Source organism: Mercurialis annua, linkage group LG1-X (assembly GCF_937616625.2).
Source record: "Mercurialis annua linkage group LG1-X, ddMerAnnu1.2, whole genome shotgun sequence".
In the NCBI taxonomy this organism is placed as follows: Eukaryota; Viridiplantae; Streptophyta; class Magnoliopsida; order Malpighiales; family Euphorbiaceae; genus Mercurialis; species Mercurialis annua.
In genome coordinates this window covers 48,626,165-48,636,684 of record NC_065570.1, presented here as the reverse complement: position 1 = coordinate 48,636,684, position 10,520 = coordinate 48,626,165, and the positions used below count along the sequence as shown (strand labels likewise).

The following is a 10,520-nucleotide window of genomic DNA, read 5'->3' as shown; positions in this document are numbered from 1 at the left end:
CCTTAATTGAACTTTTCTTACATAGCAATGAACATTAATGTGACCATATTGCATGCAATAAAAACATTGAGCTCTATGGTTCACATTTGATTGCTTTTGAGGTGGCTTGGTTCTAATGGTCTCATAAGAACAAGCACAAGCATGTACACAAGAATTGACATTTGAAGATGCATGAACATGTGAGTTCTTTCTAGTCTTCTTGTTCCATTTTTGACTATATTGAGAAGTATAGCCATGTCTCAAGGGTCTTGTACCCTTGTTACTCTTAGCCTTTTGAGCCAAGAATGGCTTAGGCCTAGGAGCTTGAGCATGCACCTTCTTTGCCTCAATTGGTTTGACCAATTTAGGAGGAACTTCTATAGAAGAAGTTTGAGGCAAAATGGACTTCACAAATTTAGTCCCATTGGAACTAGAAGCATTTTGATTATAGCCAAGTCCATATTTTATGGTTGGGCATCTTTGAGATACAAGAATTGAATCCAAAGTTGTCTTTCCTTTTTAAAATCTTGAAAGTGAATCTTTTAATTCAAGAATTTCATTCTTTAGTTGATCATTTTCCTTAAGCAAGTTATCAACATTCAAACCTTGCTTAGGGATAGATTCTAAAGATGACTTGAGAGCTTCATTTGACAATTTAAACTCATGAAATTCTTTTGTTAAAACAATCATTTCATCTTTGGCTTTAGAAGCCTCATTTTTGAAAAATAGCATCTTGGCTTTATAATCACCACATTTAATTACTAGTTCATCAAGCATGCTATACATATCATCATCATCATGATGAGCATCATCAACAACAATATCATCAATAACATCATCAACAATATCATTTTTAACATTTAAGCATGCATCATGTGATTCAACACCAATACTATCCCAAGATAGAAAAGATTGGGGGTTTACCTCTAGTGTTGGTTCCTCCTCAAAAGACATGAGGCACAAGTTGGCATCATGGTGGCTATCACCATCCGATTGAGAATCACCATCCCAAAAAGTCTTGGAACCCCCCTTTGAACTCTTCCTTGAAGAGGAGGATCTACCATGATTGCCATTTCCCTTCATCTTGAGCTCATTCACTCTCTTTGTGAGCCTCAAGAGTTCTTCCTCATTGTTTTCCTTCTTGTTCTCTTCTAAAAGAGTACTTGTTGATGCCTTGAAAGCCATGTTCTTCTCCCTTGCCATTTCTTCTTGAATAATCTTGATGTAAGACATCTCATGGAGAAGAAGCTTTCCAATCAACTCATCCGTCCTCAAGGTGGATAAATTATGAGTTTCAATGATGGCGGTAGTCTTAGGTTGCCATAGAAGAATAGGAAGGGATCTTAGGATTTTACCATTGATTTCATTTAGCTTGAAGAATTTCCCAAATTGCTCAAGACTATGAACAATCTTAAGAAGCCTTGATGTCATCATCCCCACATCTTCATTTGGCAAGCCCTTGAAGCCTTCATACTCACCAAGAAGCAACTCAAGCTTCTTACCCTTGACTTGTTGTGTACCTTCATAGTAGCTCTCAAGAGTCTCCCACATTTGCTTGGCACAATTCAAGTGTTGAATTCTATCTTGTTCTTCTCTAGAGATTGAGGAGAGGAGAGTAGTAATGGCTTTTCTATTCATGCCATTCTCCTTGACTTGCTCTATAGACCAATCTTGTCTCTTCAAAAGAGCTCCATTTTTGTCACATGGAGGTGTCCATCCCCTTAGAAATACACTCCATAGATCAACCCCTTGCATATCAAGATAATTTTCCATCATATATTTCCAAACTTTGTAATTTGAGCCATCAAGAAAAGGTTTGAGAGTGATGAAAAAAATTTCGGTTGCCATTTTTGATCGAAAGCTCTAGCAATTAAGCAACAAGAAGAGCACCTTGCTCTGATACCAATTGAAAGACCCTTTGGGTTATAAGGCAAACCGGTTTTTGATTTGTGAATCGGAAATTTAAATTCTTTAAAGCGGAAAAGAGAATTTAAAGACACAAGAGATTTAGAGTGGTTCGGATCAACTCACGATCCTACTCCACTACTCAATCTAAGATTGAGATTTTAGAATCCACTAAATGGGATTGTGCTTTATAGATAAGCACCAACTTTACAAAGAGATTTCTTAGAGATAATCTCAAACTCACAATTGATTTTTCAAGGATAATCACGAACCTACAAGGGTTGAGTTTTTCCAAAGCTAAACTCTAACTCACAATGATTAGGAGTTTCCAAGATAACTCCAAAACTACAACAAAACTAAGTGATTTGAAAATGTGTGTTTGTTGTTTCAAGGTGTGTAAATCATTAACCTTGAAACATTGCAAATGGGTTTATATTTATACCCAAAGCAATCCCCAAATAAAGCACTAACAAACAAAACAAAAAAATGATCTCTGCACACATATCGCCCCCGTGATGCATGGATCACGGGCGAGATATTTGAATGAGACAAAAACCTTCAACGGCTAGAGCCACGTGTCAATGCTTCATTGGGTCTTCAAAAATGTATCTGTTGGATCTTCAACGGTCCCATTTATCGCGCCCGAGATGTGTTCGTCGCGCCCGTGATTCGTTCCAACGGTCGACTAGGGTTTTGTCAGCTCGAATATCTCCCCCGTGATATTTGTGTCGCCCCCGTGATATATATCGCCCCCGAGATGGAAATCCATCACGGGCGAGATATGCTACTGGACAACTTTCTACTCAAAAACACGATTTTTGCTAGAGAGCTCTGAATTGACTTCGGATTGTTCCCATGAGTTCATATACACTAATAAACATGATTAGATCACTCATAGTTGATTGTCAAAGTCAAAACAAAAGGAGTTTGAAAGGACAAAGGTCCAACAGTCGGCTACCAAGTTTCATTGTTTGGAACACAAAGCACCATTTGTTTTCCGATATAAAATTGCTTAGTTGGAAGCCGAAATTGTCACGTATACAAACACACTGGATTTTAGTAATTGTCACGTATGGTGGCACATTGCAAATTAGATTGCGAACTTTAACGTAATTTACAATTACACCATGAACTTTAAAAATTTGGCAAAATTAGGCATCAACTTTTTCACTAAATCACCATGGATTGGGATTTCACATTTTGATACAGTCTTACATTATCTTTGCCAGGATAATGGAATAGATTGTCATTGGATATGAAAATAACTATATGAGAAATATGAGTGACTGAGAAGGAATTTATCCTTCATTAATTTGCATAAGATATCTATGGGTTCCTTGAAAAGATAGACTGACGGGAATGCATGACCCTGCTAAATGAATTGATAAAGAGTTATCATTTTCAGTCTACTTGGAATTAGTAAACTATTGTTATAAATGGTTAAATCAGATAATCGATATTTATATAACTTGGGTAGTGATAATGTCTTGCTAGAGGCCACTTATGACTTGTGGGTCAAAATAGTGATTTCGGGCCTACTACCAACGTTGTATGAACCTACAGGATCGCACACTAAGAACAGGCCCAAAACAGCTATGTGTTGTACAAGCTAAATAGAATAAAGTGATTAATAGATTATTATATATATAATTCGTAATATATATAATAATAAATATATTTTTAAAGATAAGTGTTTTTCTTAAGATATTATCTTCTGAAGATAATACTAAAACTAATAATAATTAATATATATGTGTAGTAATAAAAAAGGAGCATTTGATATACATAAATTCAAACGGGTTATAAAAAACGTAGTGTTTGCATATGATTGCAAAACACGTTTTTGAGTAAATTTTGAATGTCTTACTTTCCTATAAATAGACCATTAACCTAGGATTTTATGTATGTGTTTTTCGAAATAAAGACAAAACATATAATCACTAAATTCATAATTGCTTTGAGAAGCAATAGTGCTAGCACACAAGCACTAGTTTTGATAAAGGCATGTTCGTGTGGATACTCGTAGAGGACGCGTTTTTTTGAAAGAGTGAAACACCTCTCTTCTTTCCTATATTGCTGATTGAATTCGACATTCAAGTAAGTTTTAATTATACAACCTGTCTTTCTATTCGAATTACTTGGATATTACTTGGGTTTTTGATAAAAAAATTTGAAGTTTCGCTTTCAACCCATCCCTCACCTCCTAAAGGCGTGCCGGTCTAATCTTGTGACCACTCTTATCAACAAACAATGTGCAACCTAGAGTCAGCCAAATCCACGCTATGGTCTCAACCTCAGCACTCTGACCCTGACTCGGACCGCAAAAACTAATCACTTAGTCAATCAAAATCCCTCCCAGAGCGAGATGCTTCGTTCCCACATCTAATAGGTTATCTGGACTAATACTTAAAATCTCCACACAAGCAGTCTGGAGCTGAAGTCTACCAGGATCACCAGAAATCAAATCTCTCTTGACTAGAATGCGGAGAATATGGCACACATCATGTAGCGTAATAGTTATCTCCCCAAATGGCAAGTGAAAGGAGCTAGTATCAGGATGCCATCGCTCCACAAATGCAGATAGAAGTGGAACATCCAGGTGATAGAACATAGTCTCCGGGAGATGTTCCAGAACGGTCCCGTCTATTCTCTGCCTAACCTCATCTGAGGTACTCATATACCACTCTCTCAACTTCCCACAAGCTATAAATCTATTCTGGCACTTCAGTATGCCTCTGTCCTCCCCGTTCCATATCATAAAAGCAATATGTCCTAGAAAATTGGGAATCATACTGCCATCACAGGGTCCACCTGGCACTGGCCCATTAACAGTTCAAACATCAGTCCCAAATTGTCTGCTCGAAGATGAAATTATGATTACAATAATTAATACAAATTTAATTTTTTATCAATATTTTTAAATTAATAAAATAATTGAATTATATTTACCTGATGACGATCCAGAAACGAACCGTTTGTCATCCCTCTTCCTCCGTCGAGTACCAACGAGGCGTTCTGACTCTTCATAAATGTCCAAATCACCATCCACCAACATATTATTCCAAATCTCATCTCTCTCCTCAGATCTCTTAACATCACCTCTCTCCGTTTGCTGTCTCTATCGTCGGGCTGAGGCATTCGAGCCATGAGATCTGACATGTCGAGCTCCCAACCTCTCAACATCTAAATCTAGCTATAGCTGCCGAGCAACCGACAAATGTTTTCCTCTACCTCCTCTATCATGACCTTTCCTCTGGAATTATCAGTTTAAAATAATATTAATTGAATTGCACTATTTAAATTAGATAAAAAAAATTAGACTAAGTAAAAAATAAAATAAAATTCAAATAATTAATTTAAACTAATTATACCAACTAATATATCTATATAAATTAATTTTATTTTAATAAACCCTAAACCCTAAATCCTAAACTAATACTACACAAATTTAATTAAATTAAATTAAACTACTTAATTATCATTAATTTACACCAATTAATTAAATAATTATTTTTTTTAAAAAAATTCAAGCGCCGGCGACGTTTTCGGTCACTGCCGCCGCCGTGGGGGCACGTTTGGGAAAACGTGCCCCCACTAGGGAAACATTTTCCCCAAACGTTTCCCTCTAGGGGTAACGTTTCCCCCCTGGACCGGCGCGATTCAGAAACGTTGGTTCGGCAATCGTTTTTTTTTTTTTAAAAAAGCGTAAAAAGCGTAAAAAACGTGAAAACAAACGTTTAATGGAGGTTTTTGTTCTTTATCCCGGTTAGATTCCGACATTCTTACTTGAAATTGCTATATCCGTTCGTCAGGTTTCAGTATGAATTGAGAGTATTTGAGTATGAATTCAGAGTATTTGAATATGAGTTTTTGCGTTTCAGAAAGGTTAAAGGATATTTGGATAAAAATACGAGCAGTACCTGGTAATCTAAAGTTGGTAAATAGTAGTCCACAAAAAGAAAAAAGCAGACACAAAGCAACGCACAGAAATTTAAAAACTGGAATCGATTTCGGTTGGCGCAAAAGAAATAATGGTGCTACAACATCAGCAACCACAATTCAACGATCAGAAAAGGAAACAACCATTAACACCATTAATCACTCGATTCACAGTTTCATTTATATTAGTAATCTTCACTCACTTTTCACTCTCACTCATCCCTCGCTTCTTCTCCACCTCTCTCCTTCTCCTTCAGCTTACTCTCTCAGGTTTGGAAATTTAATTATGTCGTTTGTTTGCTTGCTCATGTCGTTTTTAAGTAATTGTTTTACAGGTACAGTGTTGCTGTTCGTTTTAGGGTTTGGCGGATGGTGTAGACGGATTCTTGGAGTTAATGCATCTGCTCCTGCTTTTGTTTTCTTCAATTTATTCTTTGTTTGGTCTGTTTACTTCTTCGTTATTCGTCCAGGTGATTTCATTTTTTTTCTTTCTTTCAGATAAAGTAATTGTATCTTACTTTTATTCTGTTAATCAATTCAATTTTGTTGTTGTTTTTTAGGAAAGATTTTTTTTTTTTGCTTATTATACTTGTAATTGTAAAACTAGGGTTTCATTAGGGTATTTCCAATAAGTTCAATATTTGTAATGTACCCAATTATCTGCAAGAAATTGGAAACTTTAATATCAGTTATGGCATGAACTATTATCATTTCGTTCAATTTTTTTCTTTGTAAAAGGTCTAGTGAATTGAATTCTGTCGTCGGTTTAATCTTTCTAAGCATAATTTTTGACTAAAAGAATTCAGATTGAATTGAAATGTTACTCATTTAGTTTTTTTGGAAAACAATATCTTTAAAGCATCTGTGATTATCTAGTTACTTCCAATGTTTGCTTGTTTTGCAGTTGTTCCAACGCATATAGATGCTGTTCTTAATGTAGAAGCTATCGTGCTTTTTATCGGTATATGTAGGTTGTTTGCTATCTCTCATGCTTAAATTTTGTTTCTTGTTTCTTTTTTTTGTTATTTATACATTAAATGATAAGCAGGATGTTCTTACTTGCAGGATGCTTTCAAGTGATCCTGGTGTAGTAACTCATGGGAATTCTCATTCAGACAAGGTCATTGAAGCTAATTCTTTTGATGTTGAAGCTGACAATGAGGTCATAACATTTAATGACTCGCCCTAGACTAGTCAGTTTCACATACATGTCTGTTTTACTTGTTCCAGAATTAGGCTTCAACTAGTGGCATCTGTTAAAATATAAATTAGTTATTTCTATTAAAAATTATTTTAGTTAGTACGGAATTGATAAATCAGACTTTATGGTTACAAGGAAGAGGCATGAGTGTGACCAAATTTTTAACTCTTTGAAGTGTGAGTTACATGAAGCTGAACTAATACAGTAGAAGTTTGCTTTTGTAGAATTTCGCAAATTTGATTAGTTCCGGCACATGGTTTTTATTTAAATCGGAGAGCTACAGGTGTTTCCCTTGACATCGTGGAAACACTTGGCCTTTTTTTATTTTTGACTTCAACATTCATGTGCTTTGCAAGTGTTGCATGCCAAGTATCTTTTTAATCGTGATTGTGATGTGGTGAAGGCTATTATTGATGTCAGCTATTATATTTCTAGGCATGTCCTTTTTTCTCCACTAAATTTGTAGCTCCCAAGATTTGATATATTCCCACCGTTTGAACTCCTTTATGTTGGAGTTATACCTGTATGCGTTTCTTAATACAATGATTGATTGTTAATGTTTCATTTTTTTTCACAGGATTCCTTACTGCTAAAGAGGGTTAGACATTGTAAGAGCTGCAATGCATATGTCAAGGGATTTGACCATCATTGTCCTGCTTTTGGAAATTGTATAGGTGATTATTGTTTGTCCTTATCACTATTTTCCTCATAAGCCATCTTAGACAGCTTTCATTTGTAAATGGCCTTATGAATTACCTTTTAGTTAATTTGCTGTGCAGGGGAAAAGAATCATGTCCTCTTCATGGTTCTTCTACTTGGATTTTTTAGTACTGAAACTTCTTATGTAATCTTCTCATTTCAATGTAAGCTTGGACAAGCTTTTAAATGCTTTTCTTCTATATGTTATTATCTGATCTAGCTTTTATTTGCGTTGGTCGATTTACACCTGATATTGATATATTCTGAATATTTTTGAATATGTTAATGATTTGAATTTCTTGATATTTTCCATATTTTGGGATACATATTAACTTCTTGGTTCTGGTTTTTATAAATTTCTAATATTGCATACTTTAAAGTACTTCAAAGTGTCTTTACGTGCCTCTTTTTCCAGTTGTCAGAACTCCTGAGATCCTTGCAGGAAATAGATTTCAGGTAGGCTACTCTATTCTGGCATTGCCTACAAAATGCTACTCTTTTATTACCTTCTATTTGCGAAGTAAATATATCACTGGTTTGAAGCATATGTGGCTTACTTATTTTCTTTTTCTCTGTAGATCGGGTTGTATGAAAATTTGGTCACCAGCACAATGCTATTTACTCTTCTCCAGGTGATTTGGCAGGTCCGGTTTGTCCTTTGCTAGAAATCCAATTTCTACATTTTCTTGAAATCTGCTATGGTAACTGTTATAGGTATCTTGTCCAAATGTCTGATACGAAAATGTTTTGCGACTAGGGCATGTTTATGGCATGGCATATATATTGCATCTGTTTCAACATCAGAACGGACGAGTGGGTAAGTTCCCTAGCGTTTATAATAGTTTAAAGAGAGTAGCAAATGTGTGTTTTTTCGCTGCCTCAGACTTAAAAGAGCACCAACTGTAGAATATACTCAATCAGTAGGGAATACAAACTGTATCTAAACTATGTATTCATTTTTCTTCAGATAAACTGGAAGAAGTACCCGGAGTTCCAAGTCAATACACAGTCCCAACCAGGCAAATGAACATTTCTCCATTTTAAATGTTCATAACCTAAGTAGCACGGACACTTTATTTATTCAACTTTCCAGTTTCGGGAATGTGTCGAAAACTTGGCGTTTCGGACGTGAAACTGCATTTTTAACACAGAAAACCTCAAATAACACCATTTTGCCGTGTCTGTGTCCATGTTTATGTCCAAGTGTCTCGTTTCCCTGTATCCGTGTCCGTGCTGCATAGTTCATAAGTATATAATCCGTGGTTATTTTTTTGGTCAATCCAGGTGGAAGATTAAGTAAGATGAGTTTTACAAATCCATATGATAAGGGTATTCTTCAAAATGTGAAGGAGTTTTGTGCAGGTTAGATACTGATACCGCGGTATAATTTACTGCTGCCATTTCCTTCACTTTCTCTCATTGCTCTATATCCTAACTGCTTGCTTATATGCGAACTCGAAATATGGAGATCTGATGACAAAAGTTATAAGCTAGGAGATATGGATGTTAACTGCTGACTAAGCTTGTAAATGTGATTGTATCATTAATACCCAATCTGTAAATGCGACAACATTTCACACCATTCTCGATGGTAGCCTTCACCCGATCTATCATAATATTAGAAGTGGGCATTGGTTCGAATCGAACCAAATCAGTTGAATCGAATTAATTCTACAAGGATTTAAAACATTCCTGATAGAAAAGTTGCGAAAAACATTCCAAAGGAGACTGAACTAGTTGGTTTTTTTGTTTTGTTTTTTTTTGTACCAAATTTGAACTGAAATTTTTCTACTTTCAAAATCAAATCAAACTGAATAATTGTTTTTTATATAATTTTAAACCGAATCATATTTATCTATTTGGTTTGACTGTTCGGGTAAGTTCCTTTTTTGCAACCCCATGCCTCATCATTCTCGGCCAACCTGAACCACCTCAAAAACTTGCAATTGCTCCTCTCAAGTTATTGCTCTGCTCTATACTACATTCTCCACTAGTGTGAAGAAATTCTTGCCTTCTTCAATCTCAACTTTAACATCCTCTTTTTTGAGCATTAAAAAATACAATCTTCGGGTGTCTCCTTTATGAGTGAGCATTTGGCTGGTTCAGTTAAAATTGAACCGACAGACCCAATAAATTGCTTCCTTAAATATGTGATCAAGTTTACAAAACTATACTCTTTAATAACATGCTTAATAAATAGTGGTATACAAGTCTTAACACTTGTAATTAAGATAAAAAGGTAGGATATTAAATTTCCGGAGTCATTGAGGTATTGCAATGTTACAGAAAGAGTACTAAAGATTCAAATTATTAAAAAACAGTCTCTAAATTATCGAATTATTTCACGGAATGTCATTCGAGGCAAAATGCACTAAACGTTTTGCGTTTTGTCCTACGTGACATGCTATAATCACAAAAAAATGTACATTCAGTATCCATTTTTTTTAATAAAAGAGTATAATTTAGTACCCGTTTTGTAATTTGCGATAAACCTAATAACTTTCTTTTAATACAATAACCTTTTTGAGAAATAATTCAATAAATTTGTGACTGTTTTTTAACGATTTGAATTTTAATACCCTTTGTTTAATTTTGAAATAACTCAGTGACCCAAAAAATTTAATATCCTAAAATGGTACTTTCTTAATACTAATAATTTTGTTTTAATGGACAATTAAAAACCAAACAGAGGGAGTAATTATTATCTTTTACGATAGACAAATAAAAAAAAAACATTAGATAGTTTTATTTAATAATTTTAGCAATAAAATAGTTATATAACATTTTTAAGTATAAT

At 34.9% G+C, this 10,520-nt stretch overlaps 1 protein-coding gene across 7 annotated transcripts; it reads left to right on the top strand.

The window, feature by feature from the left end:
* The first annotated feature begins 5,777 nt into the window (after window positions 1–5,777).
* LOC126665061 (uncharacterized) lies at window positions 5,778–9,305 on the top strand. 7 transcript variants are annotated; one of them, XM_050357746.2, is made up of 11 exons: window positions 5,780–6,093; window positions 6,183–6,293; window positions 6,728–6,794; window positions 6,889–6,985; window positions 7,602–7,698; window positions 7,804–7,887; window positions 8,139–8,179; window positions 8,302–8,367; window positions 8,481–8,540; window positions 8,691–8,742; window positions 9,008–9,305. In XM_050357746.2, exons 1-11 carry the CDS (start codon window positions 5,916–5,918, stop codon window positions 9,088–9,090), a joined length of 936 nt encoding a protein of 311 aa, XP_050213703.1. In that variant the 5' UTR covers window positions 5,780–5,915; the 3' UTR covers window positions 9,091–9,305. The 7 variants fall into 7 exon arrangements, with proteins under 7 accessions (XP_050213706.1, XP_050213707.1, XP_050213703.1 ...); XM_050357745.2 differs by having other exon boundaries at window positions 6,159–6,293; window positions 8,302–8,355; XM_050357747.2 differs by having other exon boundaries at window positions 5,781–6,093; window positions 6,159–6,293; window positions 6,889–6,943.
* The last annotated feature ends 1,215 nt before the right edge of the window (window positions 9,306–10,520 follow it).